The sequence below is a fragment of the Serinus canaria genome, chromosome Z, assembly GCF_022539315.1.
Source record: "Serinus canaria isolate serCan28SL12 chromosome Z, serCan2020, whole genome shotgun sequence".
Taxonomy (NCBI): domain Eukaryota; kingdom Metazoa; phylum Chordata; class Aves; order Passeriformes; family Fringillidae; genus Serinus; species Serinus canaria.
Window position 1 is genome coordinate 48,474,724 of NC_066343.1, and position 26,264 is coordinate 48,500,987.

The 26,264-nt window shown below is 41.9% G+C and overlaps 1 protein-coding gene across 1 annotated transcript in view; it reads right to left on the reverse strand.

Moving 5' to 3' along the window:
• Positions 1-589: 589 nt before the first annotated feature.
• RCL1 (RNA terminal phosphate cyclase like 1) overlaps positions 590-26,264 on the reverse strand; it is a 31,108-nt gene continuing 5,433 nt past the window's right edge. The window contains exons 4-9 of the mRNA XM_030237341.2: positions 21,638-21,712; positions 20,280-20,404; positions 18,064-18,189; positions 16,385-16,541; positions 7,053-7,156; positions 590-903 (exon numbers count right to left, since the gene is read on the reverse strand). Of these exons, the coding sequence (XP_030093201.1) occupies positions 753-903; positions 7,053-7,156; positions 16,385-16,541; positions 18,064-18,189; positions 20,280-20,404; positions 21,638-21,712 (738 nt within the window). The 3' untranslated portion in view covers positions 590-752. The remainder of the gene's footprint in view (positions 904-7,052; positions 7,157-16,384; positions 16,542-18,063; positions 18,190-20,279; positions 20,405-21,637; positions 21,713-26,264) is intronic.

The following is a 26,264-nucleotide window of genomic DNA, read 5'->3' on the forward strand; positions in this document are numbered from 1 at the left end:
AGGGAAAATAAAAGACAGATGTTTTAATCTTCCTTTGAAACTGCAACCCTGAGATGAGCTCAGCTGGTTAAAGCATAGTGCTAATAATGCCAAGGTCACGGGTTTCATCCCTGTATAGGCCATTCACTTAAGAGTTGGGCTCAGTAATCCTTCTGGGTCCTTTCCAACTCAGACTATTTTGTGATCTGTGAATTTAGTAAATATAAACAGGAGTGGAGCAGTTGACAAATTCTACACACACACAATGTATAAACAAAGAATTGCTGTCATACCTTTAATTTTCATGCCAATATTACCTCTGCAATTACCTCAATAATCTAATATTTCCGTTGCGATCATTTGTTTCGCAATGCAAAGCCTGTTTTTGTTTATCCTCTCTAACTAAACCTTTCAGAAAAAGCTACGAGTGAAAGCAGTAAATACATAAAACCAGAGCACTCACCTCATTAAGGACTGAGAGTACAGTGACATGAGGCACTTGTGTCCCATTCAGTGGAATACAGTGCAGAGTCCCAAGTCAGTTGAGACTCCAGAGAGCCACTCCAAGCAGCACAGAATACTGGCATTGCATTTATAAATAGCACAGATCTAAACAGTCTGAAGTCAGCTTTATTGTTTACATGCAGTGAGCTTGGGTAACCCCGCAGTGGAATCATCACAGGTCTCCCTGTGCCCGAGTAAGTACAGAGACAGGTAGGGTTTATTAGATCTTTGCAGCGTTTTCTGTCTTTCACAGAGTCTGTAGATGTTTTTTATCTTATAGTTTTACTGAGGTTGCAAAATCCAATGCCAACACAGGTCATTAAGACTTTCTCCCCGCCCATGTGCTCTTCCTCAGCGGTCTTTGTTTCAATTTTAAACATGATCTGGAAGAAGCTTCTGAGGTGTCGCAGAAACTCAATTCTGAATGAGAGAAAACAATACTATTTAAGAAACAAAACAGAAAGTCCGATAGCATTATGTACTAACACAGATTCCAGCAATGAGCATGGTGAATTAAATAAGTAAATATTGCTTAGTACAGAGAAACAGGGCTACATGCTCCAAACACTGTTCTCACTTGTATTGTAGAAGTAGCTAGTGACCTCTCCTGAAACCTCTGCACTCTCTGTAGAAGCAGAGAGAGGAATGGCTGGTAATACAGCAAGACAAAATGGTGAAGGAAGAAGTAAGAAAGGAGAGAAATATAGCTAGGCAAGTTATTTATCCCTGATCCTGACTCTTCATCAGGGCCGTATGAACCCCATACCAACTTGTGATTCTCCTTTCTCCTGCTCAATGTTTAAAGCAGAAATAAAGCATAAACAGGCATGGCCAAAAGATTGGGTGCATACTTTAGGAGAGATCCCAAAGCATGTGTTTGATTTCTGACCGATCACTGACTTCTCCACTTCTCAGTTAAATGTTTCATTAGGATTACATTCAGACTCAGAATTCTTCCCGTTTTCACATTTTCAGGGAAAAAAAAAAATCCCTTCATCATTTCAGTCAGAAAGGCAACAAGAAACTGAACAATCACACTGATCCTAAACAAAACACTGACTGGAGAGTGAGTAACACGAAAAGCTATAAAAAAACCAAAAAACCAATAAACATCCAAGAAAACATTTTTACTGGCTTCTCCGAAAGAGGGAACATGCAATTCCACCAAAAGACTACAAAAGAAAATTTGTAATTGCTTCTGACAGAAATTTGGACCCTTCCAGTCATGGTCACAAGCAAGTTTGCATTGAAATCTTGAACAAAGATTTAATCTCCTCCAGCAACTGGTATGTACCTTTCTTAGTTGAAAGAAATGGAATGTGGGCATCCCGCTCACACATTGGCTTGTCTGCTCTACATGCTGAAAGCATAATTGCAAGCTAATCACACATACATCATTACAACAAATCAAGAGTAAGTATACACAAAATGGGAAGAAGGAGAACAAAAGCCTAAGCTTGTCCCCAGTGTGGGATCATGAGGCCTCTGAAAGCCTCTTGGCAGCTCCTATTCATAGCAATTGTGAAGGAGTACAAGGAAAATTGCAGGAGCAAAATTGCTTTATACACTTCAGCTGGGCATGCTGCTGTTCCTGCACTCAGATATATGCATTGGAGAGGAGGAAAATGGCAGGAGCTGGAAAAAGAGAGGCTGTGTCACCTATACTGTGTGTGCTTGGGATGATCTTACTTACCTCTGGGGCAATCTGCTAAATACCTCTGCAGGGTGAATGTGGGAACATTGCTCCCAATGTTAGGTATCCTTTCTCCTGCACCTTCCCGGACTGATGACTTGCCTCAGCACAGACACCAGCTTTCTCATCTCTCAAATGAACTAACAGTTGAAAGGAAGAACTGAAAAGCACCTTTTCTTCCGCACCTCCCCAGCTGCAAGGTTTCTGGCTGCAGCTATAGTAGGCAAATGGCCATATGCTGGCACAAATGCTTCAGTAAAGCTGACAGACAACAAGCTCTGTATCTGCCTTCTCCTTAGCTGGGTCCTTTCACAGGCTCTGGCAGTGTGACAAGAAAGCAGCCAAGCCCAAAACAGGAGAAGTGGCATGCTGTACTGCAAGGAGGCACAGAATAAACTGTAAAAATTACAGAGGCCATGTGGAGCCAGAGACTCAGGGAAAAATCCTAAAAGGTGATAAGGAAACTGCAACATGTTGGTGGGATCAGCTCAGCCCATACCTCTCTTTGCATAGCTGGGCTACCCTGCATGTCTGCCTCTCTTCCCTTTTGAATAAAGGCAGAATGAGAAAAATATCAGCCCCTATGTACATGGGAAAGGCTCTCTGGGGCGTGAGCAAGGGGAAGGCTGCCTGGGGACACCAGGGGAGAACACAGAAGCAGCAAAAGGCCAGCTTTGTCATGTAACAGTAGAAGCACAAGTGGTACAAGCCCAGAAAATAGAAGAGAAGGAGGCAGGAAAATAGGGGTTCATGACAGAAAGCAGGTTTGCATTAGCTCTGAGGTTGGTCTGGGTCACGGGTGGGCACCTCAAATAATAGCATAGGGTGTGCCAACCACACAGGCACAGGCTGGAGGACTGAGGGAGGGGGTGAAGGTACAAAGAAGGTTTATTTGGCTGAAAATTTACACTCTGTGTTCAGGCAAGAACAAGGCAGCAGCTGAACAGAGCTGCTCCTTAGGACAGCTGCGTGAGCCACACTGGAGGCCTTGCAGCCAAAACCAACAAGAGTAAAAGGCCTGTTTATCTAAGTGCTGTCTTTTCTCCAAAGCTTGCTAAGAATTACTAAGAAGCACACAGGAACTTCACATATTGGGCAAAGCAACCAACTAACAGACCAGTGTGAGAGAAGCTGTGCACCAGCAGTGCATTCTTGGTCCAGTTGCACTGGGGCTCTGCCTGCCAGCAGTGGCAGCCCCAGCACTGCTCTCCGGAGTCCTGCCACAGACCTTCCCAGGAGACAGACTGAGGAGCTGGGGGTGGGCATCCCCACTCAGGGGAGCAACTGCAAGTGTCAGCTTGGCTGGGCAGAGGCACCCTAACCCCACCTCTTAAAGCCCCTAAACCCTTGCAAAGCCATGGATTGGGGCACTCAGGCTTTTGGGGCACAACAGGCTTTCCTGTTGCTGCCCTTCACATACCCCTGGCTCATGCTGCTCCACCTGCATGCAGACAGGTCTGTCCTGCCAGACTGACCTCTGTGATTTAGTGGGATGGCCAGCACCCTGCATTTCATTTTAAGCTCAGCTTGACAGAAAGGCACTTACTTCTGTGAAATACAGATATTAGGAAAGGGGTACTGCAGAGCAGCTGCTGGCTGTGCAGACTGTTAGCTGCATTGCCACTCAGGACAGCCCTGCTCATGGTCTTGCCTGCATTTCCACTCCCCATTGTTAGTTGAGGCAATGGATGTCTCCTGTAAAAAGAAGTTGTTTCCTCATTCTAAAGGACACTTTCCAAAGCATTTTGTCCCCATGTGATGCTCTCAGCAGCCAGCTGAACTGTCACATTCATGGACAGGGAAGCCAACAACATAGCTTTTAAATAAGTTCAGATTCTATAGGGTGAAAGTATTAAACATAGATGTCACAGCTCTGAAAGAAAAGAAGGGACAAGGACATGGAACATGACAATACTGCAATTTACTTCATAAGCTTCTGTATCCAATGAGTTGCTTGGGAGCCAAATTTACCAGTCCTTTATAAACAGCCCTAGTAGAGGGCATAAAAAGCCCTAGTTGTTGAATGCATAAAAAGCTGCATTCTATCTGAACAGATCCTCATAGGACTGATGAGTCACAGATTCTCACAGAATCATAGATTTTACAATGTGCTGCTTCAGTATATGTACTCCTGACCTTTATCCCTGCTGCATACACCTAGCTTGGAAGAAGTGACAACCCAAAAACTTGAACTCAGCCTGATTACAAAACAAACTAGGGCATTTGCTTGGTTTTCACAGAACAAAAAATGGGTAAAAGATTAAAAAATACTCACAACGACAAGTGATTGGATTGTCTCATACGCTTAACTGTGCAGTTCAAACACTAGTATCTACTCTTTTGAAGCCTTCCACATGAATACTTACTTCATAGGGGATTACTTCCCCTTTGTGCAATGGGACACTTCCCTGTCTTCCCCTCAAAATCTGATGAATGTTGTTTCCAAGGTATCAGGAGTTGAGAAGAGCAGTTAGGTAATTTTTAGCTCTCATGTGATGGCACCACCATTCTTCAGTTATCACAGTACTGTACCTTTCACGTATACAGCACCGGTACCATGATAACCGAAAAAGGACAGTTCATACTCTTATTTTTTGATGCCATGGCCAGATAAACAAACCTCCCTTCATTTGACTAAAGAATAACTGCTCAGTCTCTACAAATAACTGTGATCTAATAAATCCCTTGCAAGTCTGAAAAACTAAGTTTTTGATAAATTGTTTTGATAAATTGTTTTGATAAATTTGTTTTGATAAATTTTTTTTTTGATAACTTGTTTCCCTAACCAGTTTCTCCTAGAACTCAATTAGGCCACTGCTGTGAAAGATAATAAAAGGTGTTTTTATAAATACATTAAAAACTAGAGGAAGGCCATGGAAAACCTCCATGCTTCACTGGATGTGGAAGGGAACATTGTCACCAAGGAAGAGGAAAAGGCTGAGGTCCTCAATGCCTTCTTTGCCTCAGTCTTTAACAGTAAGACTCATCCTCAGGGCAACCAGCCCTCTAGCTGGGGTACAGAGAGCAGAATAGATTTTCTGTAATACATGATGAAGTACTGAGCCACTTAGACACTCAGAATTCTATGGGATTGGATGGAATTCATTCAAAGGTACTGAGGGAGCTGGCAGAAGCACTCACCAAGAAAATCTCCATCATGTAGCATCAGTCCTGGCTAACTGAGCAGGTCCCAGAGGACTGGAAGTTAGTCAGTGCGATGCTCATACCAGCAGGGTCAGAAGGAGGACCCAGGGAACTACAGTAACAGCCCATGGCTCGGATGGGTACCCTCTTCACGAGGTAAAAAACCATTTGTATGGCTGGGCCCAGAGATTGGTGGTGCATGGAGGTACATCCAGCTGGTGGCCTGTGACCAGTGGTGCTCCCCAGGGCTCAGCACTAGAGCCAGTTCTGTTTACCATCCTCATCAGTGATGTGGATGAGGGGACTGAGTGACCCTCAGTCAGTTTGCAGATGACACCAAGCTGGTAGGGAGTGCTGGAGGGCAGGAGGGCTCTGCAGAGGGATCTGGACAGGCTGGATCATGGACCAAGGCCAGTGGTGTGAGGTCCAACAAGTCCCAGTGCTGGGTCCTGCCCTTGGGTCACAGCAACCCCAGGCAGTGCCACAGGCTGGGGCAGAGTGGCTGCAAAGCTGCCCACAGGAAAAGGAGCTGGGGGTGCTGGTGACAGCAGCTGAACATGAGCCAGCAGTGCCCAGGTGGCCAAGAAGGCCAATGGCATCCTGGCCTGTACCAGCAACAGTGTGGCCAGCAGGAGCAGGGCAGGGATTGTCCCCCTGTACTCAGCACTGGTGAGTCCACACCTTGAATCGTGTGCTCAGTTCTGGGCCCCTTGTTCCAAGACAGATGTGGAGGTGCTGGAGCATGTCCAGAGAAGGGCAAGAAAGCTGGTGAAGGAGCACAAGTCCTGTGAGGAACACCTGAGGGAGCTTGGGGTGTTTAGCCCGGAGAAAAGGGGAGACCTTATTCTCTCTACAACTGCCTGAAAGGAGGCTGTAGACAGGTGAGGATTTGGTCTCTTCTCCCAGGCAACAAGTGACAGGATTAGAAGAAATGGCCTCAAGCTGCACCAGTGTAGGTTCAGGTTAGACATCAGGAAGTTTTTTCACTTCAAGGGCTATTAAGAATTGAAATGGGCCACCCATGGTGGTGGTAGAGTCACAATCTGTGGAAGTGTTAAAGAAACAACCAGATCTAGTACTACGGTCTAGTTGAGAAATAGTGTTCAATCAAAGCTGGACTTGATCTTAGACGTCTTTTCCAACCCTGATGATTCTGTGATTCTGTAACCTGTGTTTACAACTAGCAATATAAGAAAATAATTTCTTTTCTATCCCCTGAACAACTACCAGCTACAGACAAAGCTTTAGTAAAAACTGAGACTGAAGGACCAGACAGGATTCTGCTGCCGAATAAAACCTTAAAATAGCACATAGCTCCATGAATTGAAGTCTTAACCTGTTTCATAGGAAGAATCCCAGCTTTACAGCTTGGCTAGCCATTTGAAATATGACATTTAATGACACAGCTAGAGAGAGATCACCAGGGAAAACATAGTAGTGTACACTAGGCAACAAAAAGCCAACTGATGTACACATACATTCCACGTCAAGAACCATCAATAAACCCTGTCTCTGCAATTCTCAGAAACAGGAATAATATAGAACAGTAAGGGACTCATCTAACATGTAGAAACAAACCCTAGGCAACTTCCACCACTTGTCTCATTTGAAGTCAGGTACAAGTTGTTCTATTTGTTACCATAGGCAAAGTCTCCCATATATAAAAATAGCTGTGCAATAAAACTAGTGAATTAAAACAAGACTGTGTAATTGAACTGAAAAAACAACTTACGTGTAGGGAGACAGAGGTCCCAACAGGACTTTGGAAACATCCCGCTGTCCAAGGGTCATAAGGAGCAGAGCAAGGCTCTGATTTGTTGAATCTACACAGCCGCCCTGCAAACCAAAATGTTTTAATAATTAATCTCTGTACAAACCAGAAATTGGGATGGGAGGAAAATAACAAAGCCAAAAGATACACCTAAAAGGGTGAAATACCACTCCCAATTTTTAAGGGCCAAGAACATAAAAATCTAGAGTTTTTTAACAATGAAAAATTAATTTCACATGGCAGGCTAGGAAAAGAACAGAACTAAAACAAAACCCATTAGAGGGTCTCATTAAATATCCCTCCTAATCTGTTTTAACACCTCAGAATGTAAACACTGAACAATTTCTTTGCAGTAAATTGAAAAGAGGTATTAGTTCTAGTTGACATGCATCTGAAGATCCATGAATTCCAGCACTTTATGATAATAGTAACATTTGGACAAATAGTTCAGTGTTAGCAGGTGCAAAACAGCAAGTTAAAAGTTACTTAGCACTTATCCACAAAAACCTTTGCTGCCAACTTTGCGAGTTTACACTTGTAAAACATTTCCCCTCTATCATTAAAACAGAAGATGTTTTTATTCCTAGTGAAAGAGCCATACATAAAATTAAGTAGAACCATACACACACTCCTGTAAATATTTGACTGTAGTAAGTCATATGCAAGGTAAATTGTTCTGTATGGGGAAAGTGTTTACTGTGATGCAAACATGAATTAGAACTGGAAGGCTAGAATTAGAAATAAGAATTGTTTACAAAGCTGGAATGTAAATTTAAAGGGATACTTTCAGTCAAGGCTGCTGTAGAGACCAGCCAGCCACATGAAATCTGTGAACAGTTTTCTGCTGCATCAGACTTAATGCTAAGTCCTCAGAATAGGCTCTCTTGAAACCAAAACCTTACCTTTTAAAAACCAAATTCTCTAGTGAGGTAAACTGACAGTTGACAAGGAAGGTAACCTATCATAATTTCAAGACATAATTTTCTCCCTTGCCTTCATCCAAGAAGGCAAGGGAGAAAATATATTTTGGACTACATAGATTAAGAGAATCAGTCAATGAGACAACGTTAGCAATTTTACTCAGTGAGAGGCAGAAAGGGAGAGCCTTTCTAAGGGGGGATACTGAAGACCTTATTTTCAAGATGGCCTTGCTTCTTTGTGACAAGCTGCAGCTCCATTCTTTTGAAAAAAAGTCTGTGCATTACATCCAATGAACTACAGCACAGCAAAATAAGTACCTCTATTACATTCACTAGCATGACCCAACTCCTAAAACATGTTCTTACAGCAGTACTTGCCCTCTTAACTGTGTGAACTTGTCATACCAAAATGAAGTTCACATACTCAACCTAATGCCACCAATAGGACTGATAAAAATTTTGCTTTATCTTGAGTGAACAGGGTACTTGCACAATTTGCTGGTGCAATCTAAAGCCACAGATCTCACCAGCTGCATTTGCCAATGAGAAACACATACCAAAGCAGATAAGAGTTTGGTAAGGACTATTCCTGACTTTCTGTAGTTGTAGTTTGGTTAGTAATTCAAAATGCTTCTCCTTACTTGGATGAAAACTTCACCTTTTCTGAGCTTGTTTTGTTTCTCTACAGCTGAAAACATTGTAAGGTATCTACTTTTATAACCAAATTTATACAAAAGCTTCAATCAGCATGAGACGACCACGTCCTAAGAAACAAAACACAATGCAACCATCATGTCCTAACTGCTTCCATAAGCTCCCTACAACACTGCTGCAGTGAGTCAGTCATGCCCAGTACTGCTGTGCAGCAGCAATCTGTTACACACGTTTGTGGCAGTGTCCCCTTGAGCCACTCCACCATCTCCTCAGGAATTCTCAGTAGACACTGACCTTGATTAATGGCTCCTGGGCAGTTAAGCTCCTTTTTAGCTTACCAGAAACAGTCCACTCCTAGGAAGTTCTGCCTAACAAAATGCTGTTTTCTTATGGACAGTCTTGGAACATTATTTTTGTTTAAATCACAGCCCAGCTAGAACAATATTCTTATTACTGCACCTTTTGACAAAAATTCCAGTAACAACTGACCCAGACTGTGGCCAGAATGGAGAATGACAGAAGGCTAAAGCCAAGCATCTCACAACCCTACTGGCAGCAGTACTAAGTGAGGGTCTTTTAGGCTCTCCAAGGCCACAGAAGGCTGCACCAGCACCTCCCTTGAAGTGGTACACCTCTTGAAGCTCAACAACCCTCAAGTCTTCAGTACTTGGAGAACAATCACCAAAAGCTGTTGACAGGGCCTGCGCTGATACACTCAACCCTCAAAGCTTAACCCTTCAAGTGTTTACAGGTACAAAGCCATCTGACATATTTTACTGAACTTGAGGGGAATTTTTAACCTTTTTATATACATCTTGATGTCTATCTGTGGGCATGTATGAATAGATTTAAATATACTACAGCAAGCATAGTATGAATGCTGCCATCTCTTAATTTTTCAACTAAGTTGCTACTGAGCTTATAGAAAATCTTACTGAATCATTTTGTAAATGTTAGTCACAGAATCACAGAATGATTAAGATTGGAAGGGACCATAGCAGGTCAGCTGGTACAGTCTCCCTGCTCAAGCAGGATTGCCCTGGAGTACATGGCACGGGATTGCATCCAGACTGTCCTTGAGTATCTCCAGTGCGTGAGACTCCACAATCTCTGAGCAACCTGTTCCAGTGTGCAATCACCTGCACCGTAGAGGATATGTAAAAATATCTTCCTCACATCCAGGTGGAACTTCCTGTGCAGCAGTTTCTGTCTGTTGCCTATTGCCCTAATGCCTGGCATCACCAAGAGGAGCTTGGATCCATCTTCCTGACACCCTCCCTTCAGATGTATCGACAGGGTCCCCACTCAGTCACCTCTTCTCAACATCAAACAGGTGCAGCTCACTTGGCTTTTCCTCTTAAGAGAGATGCTCCAGTCCTTTAATCATCTTTGTCATCTCCTCTAGACTTGCTCCAGGACCACCATGTCTCTCTTGTCCTGAGAACTGAACACATTCCATATGTAGGCTGAGTAGAGGAGCAGGATTAACTCCTTCAATCTGTTGTCAGTGTTCTTCCTAATGCACCCCAGGGTATTATTGGCCCTCTTGGCCACCAGGACACACTGCTGGCTCCTGGAAAATGTGTTGTCCCTTGGATACAGACAGCTATTCCCCAGTGGTCATTCCCAGGCTCTCCTAGTGCCCAGGGTTATTCTTCCCCACATACAGGACCCTGCATTCACCTTTGCTGAGTTCCAGGAGATTCTTCTCTGACAATCTCTCCACCGTGTCGAGGCCCTTCTGAAGGGTTGCACGGCCCTCTGGGGTATCGGTCACTGATCCCAGCTTTGTGTCATGACTGAACTCACCGAGAAGACATTTGTGAGTTTGTTCAAGTTATTGGTGAAGTTAAACAATACGGGACCAGCACTGAACTCTGGGGACACCACCAGTGGCAGACCTCCAGACAGACTGCAATACTGATTACAACCCCCTGGGATCTCCCATTCAGCTGGTTCTTAATCCACCTCACTGTACACTCATCTAATCCACACTTCCTGAGTTTCCCGATGAGGATGTTGTGACAGACAGTTTTGAAAGCCTTGCTGAAGTCAAGGTAGACAATATCCACTGCTTTTCCCTCACCCATTCTTCTAGTTGTTTCATTATAGAAGAGATGGAGGTCAGTCAAGTATGATTTATCTTTAATGAATCCATGCTCACTACTCCTGTTCACTTTCTTGTCCTCCATGTGGATAGAAATGGCCACCAGAATCACTTTTACAAGGATTGATGTGAGGCTGACTGTCTGGTAGCTTCCTGGGTCCTTCTTTCCCTTCTTATGCCTAGTGTGATGTTTGCTTCCTTCCAGCCCTCAGGCATTTCTCCTGATCACCATAGCATCTCAAAGATGGTTGTAAATTGCTCACCTTGGTGTCTGTCAGCTCTCTCAGCACTTCTGGGTGCATCCCATCAGGGCCCATGGACTTGTGGATGCCAGGTTTGCCTGACTCCAACTCAGTCCTCCTTGGGCAAGGGAAAGTCTTCATTAAGCCCTCCTTGTCCCCAGTCTCCTGGGGCAGAGATCCCTGAGAGCTGGTCTTGTCAGTGATGGCCGATGCAAAGGCAGCACTCACTAACTCTGCCTCCTCTGTTAACAGGGTCCCACTTCCATTTAGTATCAGGCCTACATTATCCTTTTTCCTTTTGTTACAGATGTATTTGAAAAATCCTTTCTTGCTTTCCTTGACATTCTTTGCCAGACTTAATTTCAGGTGGAGGACCTTGGCTTCCCCTGTCTCTTTTCTACATACTCTGACAACCTCTCTATATTAATTCCAAGTAACATGACCCTGCTACCAGTTCCTGTGTGTTTCCTGCTTACCCTTGATAATGAGAAGAGTTCTTTATTTATCCATCAGATCTCTTCCCCTTTGCCCAATTTCTTGCACATTTGGAAGCATTGTTCCTGAGCCTGGAGGAAGTGATCCTTGGACCCCTCAGAGTCTCTTGGACCATGTGGGGCTTGTTCTCATGGCATTCTCCCTGCAGATCTCCCTGCAGAAGCTAAAGTTAGCTCTCCTGAAGTCTGTGGTTGTGGTTGGTGACTGTCCTGCGTTCTCCTCGTCTGGAACTGAATTCCCCACTCTCATGGTCACACCTCCAGCCAGGCCTTCCCTGTTTGTTAGTATCAGCTGAGCAGCACACCATTGCCTGGGGGATCCTCCACTACCTGTGTCAGGAAATTGTCATCCGTGCTTTCCAGGAATCTCCTGGGCTGTTCGTGTTTCACTGTGCTGGTTCAGCAGATGTCAAGGGAGTCAAGTCCCCCAGAAGAACCAGGGCCTGTGACTTTGGGGCTGCTCCATGCTGCCTGTAGATGGCCTCACTTTCTCCTCCTGGTCAGGCAGCAAACACCCACAACAGCAATAGTCTGCTGTTTTATCCTGACCCATAAGCTCATCATCCTCACCAAGACAGAGCTCAACACTGTCAGGGCTGTCTCTCCTGAGAGGGTGTAGCCCCTCATGCCAACATTCCAGTCACATGAACTATCCCACCATGTCTCTGTCTCGGCAATAAGATCAAAGCCCTGTGACTGCATGCAGGTCTTCAGATCATCTTGTTTCTTCCCACACTGTGTGCACTGGTGCACACGCACCTTATAGAAGTATTTGATTGTGTCAGCATTCCAGCAGTCAATGATTAAATGCTGCTATGTTCTTTAGACAAATTGTTGATCAAATCTGAGGCTACATTTAGCAAGGGATACACTTCTGTGACCCAAAGGGAGGACCTCCCTTACCCCTTTTGCAGCCTTATCCTTTTCCATCCTTACCCTTTTGGCATGCCTGTTCTCTGCATAAATCATTGTAGATTCACTCTAACCCAATTTTTCTTTGCGTGCTTCGTCTATGTAATAAGCAATAGCAAACCTTGCCATCAAACTTTGTGGCACGTCAACAAATTTATACAAAAAATAAACTTGCTTTTGACAATTCTTTTGCCAGTGATTTAAGTGATCTAAACCACTCATTTGCAACACCATTCCTACAAAGGCAGTTCCCAGACAGTGACATTAAGTGATGGCTTGTAACCTAACGACTGAACAGCAACTTCTGCCAAGTGAAGGACTTAACATTTCCAAGGAGGCCAAGTTTTTTTCTATCAATCCACCTGCCACTTACTCAAGAGTCAAAAATTAGAAACAACCCTCCCAAAAGAAATGGAATGGGCAAAGTCAGAGCCAAGGTACGTTTGCTCCAATACAGCTGGAGCTCATTACCAATGTAGAATGCAGCTTCTACACTGTATTAGTTCAGTCTATGGCAGTTTCTCCATTATTGTTTACAGTGACTACAGAGCCAAATCCAGCTAGTTGTGACAATGAGACACAGATCCCTTAAAATCCCATCCATTCTTAAGTGTTGTACAAATACTACAGCTGACACGTACATACAAATATCACAACTCCATATATTGGACAACAGTTTTTCGAAAAGGTTTTTCTTCTCAGCTTGAGCCCAGCTTGATTGTTATATTTTGGGATGCACACAATTTCCTCCCTTACCTGTGTGGTACATATTTGCAGGACTCAATAATTTGTTATGCAAAGGGTAACAAATTATTGCAGAGGGTTTGTATTTTGGTATTTGGGGTTTGAATTCTTTTCCAGAAGATGGAGAAAAGCCTTACCACACTGAAGAAAGACCATCTTGAAAATTAAGCCATCAATGAAATCTTTCACTCATTTTAGCTCTAGTTCAATAAAACGAAGAGCTTTAGCCCTCCTGCCCCTTCAAGGTCCCCTAGCAACTCAGCCTTTCTTCATTAAAGAATTCAGCCTTAAATAGGTACATGTACTCCCCTATTTTTCATGATTACAAAAAATATAAAAAGAAGAAGATTATAAGAATATAAAAATTAAATCCTTTTCCAGTTCTTCCAGACTTTCCATTCTGCCAATTACTCTCTACATAAAGCTCCCATAAACCATGTCTTTCAAAGGCATGAGTTAAAATCCTTACTGGCCTTCTACAATTAAGCTTCAGAAAGAGCTGCATATGGATTTGTAATGACAATGCTAGTCAGTCACTCCATTGTCCCCTCTTTCAGAGCCACTGCAATTAAGGCACTGTGCCACTTATCATTAGTCTATTAGCTCTGACATCTTTCCATCAACAAATGTACGTTAAAAAAGCTCTGCCGGTTCCAAGAATCATGCAACCTAACTAATATATTTTTGAAAGCTTAGTAAAAGGACTTTTAGTTAGACTCGAATCCTTAGATTTCCTAGGTGGTAAACTTTACACAATGGCAAGCACTTTACAAAATGTCCGTGGACCCCTTTCAACAATAACTGCAACTCCAGCAGATTTGTGAGTGATCCCAACACCTAAAGCCCTTTTACACAGAATTGTCTCCAACACTCTCAGGGTGCCCTTGTCTGGTCAACCCTTCCCAGCTCCCAGAGCATAGTACCTACTGGTGAAAACACAGATGGTGAAATAATCCCATAAAGGGAAGATCTGAAACCAGGAAAATAAATTCTCCCTTGAGCCCTGTATTCAACAAGTAGATGGTATAAAAAGATGTGGCACTTGAAGATTGCCTGTTCATAGCAATCTATTCTTGCTTTTTCAGATTTTTACTTTCATTAAACATCTTACCTAGGCAAAGAAACATAAAAAACCTAGGACATTAAACATAAACAAGCACTGTGTACTTTGCTACATGTTTTTATATCCCCTCTGCATTCAACACTAAATCAAACTGACCTAGCAAAAAAAAAACCAAAAAGACCAAACAAACCAAAAACCACCCCAAACAAAAAATAAATTGTCCAAAAACCAAACACCCTAAAAAAGCCCATCCCAAAACAAAAAACAAACTAACCCCCAAAAAATACAAAAGAAAAAAGATTAAAAAGAAACCTTATCTTTCAAAATTCAGGCTAGCACTGTAGGACCATGTGTCATACACGGATTCAAGCATGTATTCTGAAAACTACATAATAAAACCCATCATATTGCCCATGATGGAGGGAGAGGGGAATTCGCTAAATAATGACTAAGCACTGCAGTGAAAAAGCACCACAACAGCCAAAAATGCTAGAAAACTAGAACTTTTTCACAGTGAGCTGCTATAGTGAAGGACAAATAGCCTGTACACTGCTCAGCATTTTTTGGTCACTCTTGGACAAAAGTCACCCACACATAAAGGAGTCTTCCAGCAGCACCAGCAAGCCACAGCTAACAACCTCACTCACTCAGATTATGATCTTCAAAGACACTGAAACCTGACAGCCTATTACTTTATGATTCAAAGACTTGTTTGACCCTGCTTCTTCCTCAAACTTTTTTTCCTGTCATCTTAAGATCCTCACTATTCTTTGCAGAATTTGACTTGTTATATTTAAATGGCTGCCATACACTAAAGCAGAAAGTTACTTGCTTTAGCCCTTTCTAGCCCTCTTCATTTTGTATGTTCTCGGACATCTGACTCTGTGCAAAACATAATATCTGGACAAACTGCCTCACTAGTTTTAATCTAATGAGTGCTAAATGGTTTCCAAAGGAAAAAAAAACAACTATTGTTTCTGATAAAAGTATGTGGAAACTGGATTTTTGATGGGTCTGGACATAGGACTACCAGAAGATGTTTTCCAAGACGTGTACACACAAGCAAATGTACCAAAAGATTTTTGTAGTTGTAACAATTAATGGAAAAAGTGGTCAACTGGTAATTCAAACAGATAAAAGATTTGCAACAGGGAAAGATAAAAAATAAATGGGCACAGATGAACAATCTAACACAGGTATGGATGTGATTTATGAAGTTGAGGGGCTTTTTTATATTTAACTGCATTCCCTAGCATAGAATCTCAATAATGGCAGTTTTAACACTTTGCGAAGTCACATAGCTTATTACAGTTCAGAGAAACCACTTGTTTTTTTTAAAATAAAGAGCAAAACTTGTAGATGACTGCCTCCTAAAGGCCAAACGTGTTTTATCAATGCTAAAACATAGTTATTTAAACATTTGTGGAGATACAAAACAAAGAAGCTGGAAGGTTCTTTATTAAATCAGAAACTCATCAAGGTGCTATTTGCCAAATCATTTTGTAACACTGAAAGCTGCTCATCCACTGAAATTCTTGCTACAAATGAAAATAATTTTAATAAAGAAAAAAAGCTATGCCTAAGAAAACTGTGCTGCACTTAGGATTCCTAAGTAAACACCATCCTAGCTCCCTTCCAACAACCCAGTAAGACAATTCTTCATACAACCAACAATTCTCAGCACATTTGACTTTGTTGTCATCGTCATCACAAACACGGAGCCTTCATGGGTTTTTTTCCCCTTCTGCCTCTCCTATGTTCTTCCACTCATAATGTCCCTTTCCAACCACTAGTTTGGAAGCATGGACTACGTTATCCATCCAAAATACATAAAAGAGTAACAGCCCATGTGAAGCTAATTGAATTTTGTTGCAGACAGAAAGCAACAGAAGAAGAATTTGCCACTCCTGTGACTCATAATAACATGTATCAGCCATTGGAAATAGCATGCCCCAGTAAGTCATTACACTGTTAAAGGAACCATGCAAAACCACTTTTACCAGGATGAAAAAGACACCGGCAGCATCAGATAATTTCTCTGCTTGGATCTGAGCCTGTCTGAGGGTGCCACCAAACCACCTATCCTTTTATTATCTATTTTATCACCTCCTTCCCTTTCATCCATACACAAATATACAAAACTGATTGGCCACTTACTCTGTAGACCTCCTCAAGCAGCAGCTTAGCACAATTCTGGCCCAGTTCCTCAGGAAGCACAGCTGCTCCCTGGCCCTGAGGGTTTGAGGCTAGCTCAGCACTGAGAATAGTGCCATTGATGGTTTCTGCAGTAAGGCACATGCCAAAACCTGGTGATCTGAAAGAAAGTGAAAAAAGTGCATTTGATTTAAGGACAAAATTGAAGTAATGAGCCAAGACCTTCAAGTCATAAACAGCTCCTCCCATACGATGACAAACGTCCTGTTTGATACAACAGATTAACGCTGGAAAAAGAAAATTAACAACTGTACTGAAAAGTCAAACCCAGCACCAGTTGCCACAAAACCCTATGTTGGCTTTTCCTGGGCCAAACTCTTTAAACAGAAAAATTTAAAAGAAAATAAAAAGCCATACAAACCCTAGAAATGTTCGGGTTTTTCTTAACAGAGGAGTGTTACCTTTCACATTTATTTAATTTGTGCTTGATAAACATTTCAAAGGTATCTGGTGTTTCTTCTCTGCAACACTGAAAACCAAAACCACCCTTCTTTAAGGTTTCAGCTCTTCCCCTGGAAGCAGCAATATTTAGCAAAATTAGACTAAATAGTTAGTATCAAGGATACTGCTGTCATAATGGATTCATATTTAAGGTGAATGTCACAGTAGCATCAGAAACCCAGCCAGACAGGTTGAAAGTGATTCACTTCCTCTTCCCATGCTATTATTTACTCCTCTGCATGAGCTGCATGTAATAAAAATAATGTTGCTGGCCCAAATCATTTGACTTTTAAAATTTCATAGAAAGATGAAAAACAAAATTGAGACCCCAAAACTACACAGCTTCCAGAAATATTTTTGCAATTCTGATCCTGTAAACAGTCTGGAGCCATTAAAGTTACAATCCGGGCATATTAAAAATTATGAAGGATTGGAAAAGACAGAAAATAATAAAAATTTCTTCAACAATTTCTACGTTCACAAACGTTTTAATCTAACAAATTTTAATGAAATACTTCAAAAAGCAGAAACAGTGAAAGAAAATATGAATGCCCGCATTTGATCATACAGACAGAAAACTATCAAATGAGTTATCCAGAATCTTTCAACCTCAAGGAAGAAGACATCAGAGATGACAGATACCAGCAAAATTCTCTGAATCGCATCCACCACTTCTGTGTTCTGTCGCTAAACAAAATCTGTGGAAGTACAATAAATTAATTTTCGAGTCCTTGCTAGTGAGAAGACACTCAGCAGAAGACAATCCATACTGCTTTAACACTTCCTTAAAACACCTCAGTCCCATCCTTAATACTACTATTTCCATCAGAAGGTGTACAGTCAACTTTGAATCTTGGTTTCCTGAACATATCATGGCACCTCGATCTTAAACTCTCTTCAAAGCAACAGACTGAAAAATGAAGGGAGCTCCAAATGCCCTCAGTGGCAGTAGTGATGTATTTCATTCCTTGTTAAAAAAAATACACTTCTATCCATGTTATGTAAGTAAAACAAATATATCTAGTGAATCATCCATTCTTTCTTTGTGAGAAATATTTATTCCAAATCAACAAAAAATAGAAGACTGTGATCTAAAACTCAGTAAAATTAGACCAGGACACACTAGCAAATAAACAAATGCAGAATTACAAGTCTGTTTCCTGTAAATTCTGGATACTCACTTTCCAGAGTTGGCCCCCTTCATATGGTCTGTGTAGATATAGATGTCTGGAAGAAATTTATTCAGGATGCCTCTTGCAGATTCCACCATTCTGTTTGCCATCTGTGGTGACACTCGGACAGAGTATCTACATTTCTGAGCTAAGAAATCCATTGTGATCACAAGAAAAAATTGAAAGCAGAGACTGACAAGAGTGAAGAAGCCCCAGTGCATTATTTCAGAAAACATGTGTTTTATACATCTATTCATGGGCTTTTGCCCATGCTCCCATACCTAGAGAACCATATACATGTAAGTGCTCCCTACAGTCTTTTTGTTGATATACCCTGAAGTGAAGTACACAGAACATGTGCTGAAGAACAGATTACTACTAAGTAAACATCTATCTTGAAAATGCCCTTCATTGAATTTAAATTGCTCTTCTGTCATCTTGTACTTTCTTATGATGGAGGAAGTCCCATGTGCTCTGTTCTTCATGTTTTATTAAAACATGATCCTGAGTGAAGTTTCTGTGAATTAGCAGCAAAAAAAATCTTGCCTTCCTGTTTCTGTAAGGGAGAAATTGGGAAGATTAATAAGAAATTAAGGACAAAAAATTCCAACAGAAAAAAATTGAAGGAGGAATTTCTATACCATCTCTTGTGGAGTAGGCAAACCCAAAACTTTTGGATCTCAGGGCAAAAATCATTAAAAAATAATCAGAAAACTGGTTGCTCTGCACAGTTGACACTCTCAGTATTTTGGATTGTATGAAAGGCTGCTGTAATACGATCTCCACAGCTATTAGGAAGAAGATTTACTCAGATGAATCTTGGAGGAACAAAAGTACACATACAAAAGAAGTAAGAACTTATCCTTCCAGATGTTTTGTATTCTATTGCCTTGAAGGACCACTTAATAGCTAAACTAAAATGAGTCTGCCTCCCACCATGCTTAAAGGCAAACCCATACCCCTGAGAAAAGGCCCAGGAAAGCCTACAGCAAGGTAGAAATTCAGAATTCAAGCAGATACATCAGTCAAAGTGGTCCAGAATGGTGCTGCACATTACTGTCAGTTTAGAACAACGGCAGTAAAGCCATGATCACTGCTTCCTCCTCCACACAGAAACTTACCTATTTACTACAGAGCAGAATGAATTACAAAATCACTTTCTCCACTAATATACCTCTATCACCAAAAGCACCATGAGCTGCCTCCTTTCTGTTCTACAGCACATGTATCCAGTAAAACTGCTCTTACTTGACACTACTGCACTTATCTAAATGCTGCAACTGGACAAGGCAGTCAAAACATCCAGTTTATACACACAGTTGTGATGGCATGCCATGAAGTAAAAGAAGAAACAGGCTGCAAATCTACATCTCTGGCAGAAAACGTGACCTCATTCCTGCTTTCTTTTTGAGTAATCAATGCCAAATCATGTTTGGGACTCTCAAACACAAATTAAACTACATGTTGGCCACTGCTTAAGACAGTTTCATGTAAGGGATTTCTACCTTCTTTCTACAATGACAGCAGATTCATGACAGATACCATACAAAGGCCACAAGAGAAAAATAAAGTCAAAAGAAACAAACAATCAAAAACTTTGGCTAGATTTGCAGTTGTTTGAAAAAGTAAGGAGTTCCAAGAGTATTTTGTGCCCTTATCTCCATGTGGAATAAAACCTCCTTCACTTCACCTGCACTGGTACTACCAAAGGTAAAGAGCCAAAGAACTCTCTTTGAAAACATACCAAAAAGCTCAGTGTGTGCTGCAAGGTGTAAACTGAATTAAGATTTAACTATCACACTAAACTGACACCCCATCTAACTTCTGCTGAACTAGTAACTGCCAAGATGTCACCTATTCAATGCACATTGGTCACTACTGAATTTACACACAAAGTAAGATTTCTTTAAGCGCTCCTACATTATGGGATGAAAGGTATTTTAACTTATTCTTGCTAGCGAAAAGATTTTAAATAGTGCTGTTCAGCTTTGGATTTATTCAATAGCCTACAGATGCTTTTTAAAGAGCAATATTTTGAACACAGGAGTTTTGAGACACAGTCCTAAAGAATCTAGCTGTATGGCCCCTCTGTGTAATATTGGCCTGTGTTACCTAGAAACATGCTCAGAAACATGGGTGCACGTCTATGACTTCCGAATTAGGGGACTTCTTTTCAATAAGCAAACCCATTTAAAAGTGGTAAAACAGACAAACAAAAAGGATACGCAGTTCCTCTGATGCGCTTGATTTTTCCAGGGTCTGTGAACTGAACAGGCTGCAAGACCTTTCTCACTGGGCAAGAAAACAGTATCTCTCCACCCCCTTTGGGAGGCATTCCTCTTCGGTTGATCTAGAACAAATAACGAAGGAAAAAAAGCAGATTAGTAAATAGTACAAAGAATGGACCTACACACTCCAAAATTACAATTTTATTTCTCAGAGAATAAAATGTTTTAAGTAAGGGCATTATGTGAACACAGGCAAGAAAACCACATCCTAAAACAGAAATGGGTTTTGCATCAAAATTAAAAGCAGGCACTGATTTCTTTGCTCCTCTCAAGTAAAGCATGGTTTCTCAATAGGAAACAGTGCAAAACCAAACAAAAACATCTTTAACAAAACAACCTTGGCTTAACACTTGTCTCTAGCAGCAGATTGCAACTCGCTGCTGAGGAGACTAGAACTATTTGATTTGAGCTGAGTTGATTACAGCATGGTGCTGATAATGGCAAGGTCGTGGCTTTGATTCCCATATGGAACATGCACTAAAGATTTGGACTTGCTGATCCTTACAGGTCCCTTCCAACTCAGAATATTCCGTGTGTAAGGGATTAGAATGAACACATTCCCACTAACAGGTCTGTCTAGCCTGACCCAGTCCCACCCCTCCAAGCCAAGGATGGAGCTGGGACATGGGCCAGTGAGTGGGTCTGGGCAGGGAAGCCCAGAGCTAGACAGGGCAGGGCTGTGGCTAGCTGAAGGCCAGCCCTGCTGCAGGGTCACAGGAGCAGAGGCTGACAGTGCCAGGACGATGACATGGGCTGTGGGCAGAGTGGGGGTGAGGGGTGAGCCTTTGCAGAGCAAGGCACCAGCAGGCCCCAGCAGGGCAGCCAGACCCTTCACACATTTCTCACACCTAAAAGAAACCCAAATGTTGTTTTTTATCCAGATTTACTGGGCCTCTGAAGACTGTAATCTTCAAGAAAAACTTCTTTCCTCTATTTTCCAAACTGGAAACAAACCTCAACTACCCAAACACAGAATCAGCTCTCCTACAGGTGAAGCAGGTTAAAGATACCATTTTTAATTCTCAGCCCCAAGCATGGGGCAGAATGAACAAGCAGAAATAAAAAGATAATAAATGAACTGAAAAGCAACAAAAAGCAAAAAGGTTTCTCAGTCTTCTCTGGAGACTCAGGAAAGTCACTACTTTCTCCTTACACTCCCTATCACCGTGTGGCTCGTAGCCACAACGAATTATCTGCTAAGAGACAGAAACCCACAGCAAGCACATGGCCCCATGAAGTACTGCAGGAGCATCATTTCAACACATGCTTGAAAAGAGAGGAACAAACTGTCTTACCTTGATTTCCAGACTTTCACCATCAATTCCAAATTTCTTCAGAAGGGGTAGAGCTGTTGCCTTAAGGACATCAACCTATGTGCCACACAGAATTTTGAGAAAAGACTCTCTATTGGAAGTTAGGTTAGTCAGTAATTTAAAAAATCACTAATTTGTGAGGTGACTAAGAGAGACAAGTCTTCTTCATCGAAGGTATTTTATGGGAAAACATGGGAATGAAGCAGAGAGCTTCATCTACTTAGCCTACCACAATACATCATTACTAAAAAAAATTTCCTAGAACAAATTACTGGCAGATAGAATTTCCTGTTCTGGCTTTCTTCCTCAGCCTGATTTTGAATGCCATATGTAAAACATCTTACTTATTTCTCTGAACAGTGAAACATTTCTCTGAACATTCCTATGTTATTGAGAAAATAATATTCTTCTGTCATTACTAAAAAATTCCTATACCACTGCATTTTTTCAATCATCACTGCAAGAGCAGGCCCTTGATTTGGCAGAAAGATCATTCTACCAACAACTTCTTTTTACCTGTTTCTAAGAAGCAGAAGCTTCTGTTGAAGCACTTAAAAGAAACTGAAGTGGGCAACACATCACCACTGTACTCCCTTTTAAGCCAGGTGCTCACCAGGTCCAGGTCTGAACAGAATTATCCTTGTCATTACTCTTCCTAATTCCTAAGACTACAGGGACTGCCCTCTTCTTCCCTCTTCTGAAACTTCAGTAGTCTTGCCAAACATGACTAAATTATTTAGCAGTGCAACAGCACGGGGAGTTACCCAAGACAAATAGCTGTGGAGAGACAGGATCAGGACAGCATGACCAAAGAGAAGACAAACACAGATATAAAGGAAACAGTCATGAGGTAGAGAGCATTTGAGGAGGCAGATAAAAAGCACCCTCTTTCCCATGCCTTCAGCCAAAATTCATAATTCTTGAATTTAATTTTCTCTGCTTTGAAGAGTGCAAACCACTGACAAAATTGCAGCACATACCTCATCTACAAATCTGTGAACATTTTGTTAGTGGTACCTGAGGAGCTATGAGTGTATGTTGTAGCTCTCACTTACAAACCCTGCTGGACAACATATTTCCTTTTTTACAGAAAGACATTTGGTGTTGTTTTTAGTATCAATACTTGAATGTCTATATTAAAATAAACAAAACTGCAAGCCAATGCTTAACTTCTTTCAACTTACAAAGTTTACGGTTTTTTAAAGCCAGGGTACCTTGCTTTGGTCCTTCAACAGCATTCATTAACTATATAAATTTGACTTTTGGAGTAAAGCCTTTACTAACATGCATGTGCACAAGCATGCGAATACCACTGGCAGAAGTCTTAACAAGCTGATCTGGTTCAAATTAAAATTACACAACATTTCTTCCTCCTTCTCAAGAAACAAAACATACCAGTAAAAAATAAAAACTTTCCTGTGTAGGTTAAGAACTCAAAAAACTTCAAGACTTGTAGTTTTCAGTCCTCAGAAAAATTCCAGGCATAACACTTAGAGGTACCAGACAGACAAATGATAAGACTGACTGTTCCGATTTCGCTGCCTAAACAGAGGCGGTAATCAGCAGTATTTGAAGAATGGGAGAAGGCTGTTCTGCCTCGCAGACAAGCAGGGATTTGGGCAGGATGTGAAGCAGTTCATTGAAAATTACAAAACAGCAACCATTTTTCTATCCTTTTGCCTATCCTCAGCCATAAACCCCATCCCTTAGCTCCCCTTGGAGGGTAGTTATTCCATTTCCAGTACAGACAGCATAACACCAAGTTGCACCTAAACAGATGCATCATACAACTGATGGTATCCCTCACCACAAATGACAACGTTCTAATTCACATACATATTGCTCATTTGCAAAGCTCTGTAATGCAAATCACTTATCACTTCCCTTTAAAGAAATCTACAGTAGCTAAAAAAAAGGTAGAAAAGTAACTTTAAGAATCCCTTATCCAGTGCAAAGGTACTAAAAAAAAACTAAACAAAACACCCCGATAGAGACCCAGCAGCACATGGACACCTGAGAAAGGGAAAAGCACCAGTTGGCCTGTATCTCCATTGGCATTGCACATATCACTGAGCTCCACCTAACACACTGGGTTACATTTCGCCAAAAAGGGCCTAGATTGGGAGAAGGGAAAAAATAGAGTTTAACGGGGAAGAAAGAACCATGGGAAGAAAACTCAGCAGGAAAAACTTCTTGTTTTCTACAGACAACTGTTGAATTCTGATTAAGATTGACGATTACTGCTTTTAAGCTAAATTTCATATACTAGTCTCATGTCAGCATGACAGTCATTTGAACTCAAAGTCCCATGGTATAACTGTAAAAAACTACAACACCTGGAAACACAAACATCAAGAATGATTACTCTAAAATAGGGTAGTGCAGCTATATCTAAATGTCAGAATGACAAGACATAGAGAAGGAAAGGAAAATAGGAGCTATCAATTGCGTGCCATATCCATTCCCTTCAAAAAGGCACTTTACAAAGGGCACCCTCTGCATACATAATCACTATACAGAGAAACTTTAAACTGCCTCAACTTTTAAGTCCCACATGGTTGGTCCCACAAGCTACCAGGGTCAGATCTCACCAGTGACAGCACAGGAAAACATTGCAAGCATAGGCTGCCAGTGAACAGTCCAGGCTGGTATTCCAAAGGCTTATCTCTTCCTGACAAGTGACAGCAAAGTAGCATTCCTTTCACCCATTTAGGATGTATCACTCACACAGTAATAATACTGTGCAGTATTAGCATAGAATCATAGAATGTTTTTAGGGTTGGAAGAGACCATAGGCAGGGACACCTCCCACTAGACCAGGTCCCTGTTCAACCTGGCTTTGTACACTGCCAGGGCTGTGGCATTCACACTTGTCAGGCTGATTTGTTCCAGGGTCTAATGATGTACCAAATAATATGGATAACACTATTATTAATAATGTCAGCACAGTCCCACTCGGAACAAGTGCATGTTCAGTGGCCATAGTACTCTTTAGGAGTCATGCCAGTTGTCAAAAAGCTTTCAATTGGACGCTATTGGAGGGCTATTAATGTATGTAAACAAACACAACAGTAAACACACACTCTTCTACTCCAGGAATGCAGCCTGACCTGTGCCTCACTGAACTCAGTTAAGTCTTTCCTTCTACAAGAGGTCCTTTAGAAACTCTTCCTCTCGCCTGAATCTCTTCTACTCTCCTCACAGCAGGAGATCCACAATATTCCCTTGCAAAGGAGATCCACAATATCCACCTGACAAGGAGGTCTCTGGTGAAGAGCAACCTCAAGCCACACAGCAATCACATCCCAGCAATCACATCCCACATCCCAATACTTCTGTGTACATGGCTGTGTAAAAGCCAAGATCTCAGGCTGAAAGCAGACTTCACAAAGCCCAGTGGGTCAGCCAACCTGTTCCCTGCCACCACAACAGAAAGGTCACACTCCCCTGGTTGCACACATATTCCTGCTACTTGCCTCCCGCTGGCTACAGTTCTTCATAAACTGCTCCAGTGTGGATTCCCCATGAGCTCACAAATCCTGCCAGCAAACCCGCTCCAGCATAGGCTCCTCTCTCCACAGGCCTGCAGGTCCTGCCAGGATTCTGCTCCAGTGCAGGTTTCCCATGGGTTCACAGCCACATTCAGGCATCCACCTGCTCTAGCGTGGGGCCCTGCAGTGGCTGCAGGTAGACACTTGCTCTGCTGTTGACACTTACGGGTTGCAGGACAGCTGCCTCACCATGGTCTTCATTATGAGCAGGGGAATCTCTGCTCCAGTGCATGGAACACCTCCCATTTTTCACTGGCCCTGCTCTCTGCAGGGCTATTTCTCACACATATTCTCACTCTTCTCTCCAGCTCCAGGTAATTCCACTGTTCCACCCCCCAGCTATTTCTCCTTAAAGCTGTCACCCCAGCAGGGCTACCACCATCACTGATGGGCTCAGACTTGGCCAGCGGTGGGTCTGTCTTGGAGGCAGGTGACATGGCCTCTGTCAGATGAAGGGGAAACTTCTGTCAGCTTTTTATTGTAGCATCCCAGCCATGCAAATCCAATACAACCCACTAAATTGAAATAGAGAGGTTGCTACATGAAGAGCAGCAGGTAAATCCCCTAAACTTCCACACTGTAGTCACACTGGTTTGCCTTTCCACCTTTGGAAAGCAGATAGCATACAGATGGATAAACAAATTCAAGCACCTCTTTTTGGGCAAGCATAGGTAATAATGGTTCACTGAGTTTATATACACCCTCTGTCTACTGAAAAATAAAACCCAAAATCTATTTAAAACCAAGTTTCCATTTACTTAAGCATACAAATAAATTAGAGTAACACTTAAATTTGTGCTTTTAGTCTCAGAAACCAGCAAAGACGTGTTACACCAAACAACTTGTATAAGTCCTCTAAGTACCTTATTGGTGTGCGCCAGGATTAATGTTTATTCAGGCAAGTTAAACAGATATAAGCCAGGGTTAAAACAATTTTAGGACCTGGTATTCAGTTACAACCACTTAAGGTTAGCAAGTATGAGCTGAGTCACAGTAACTGAAGTTGTTACTGTGTTGTCACTAAGAACTAAAACATAGTCTCCACTATAGCACAATGA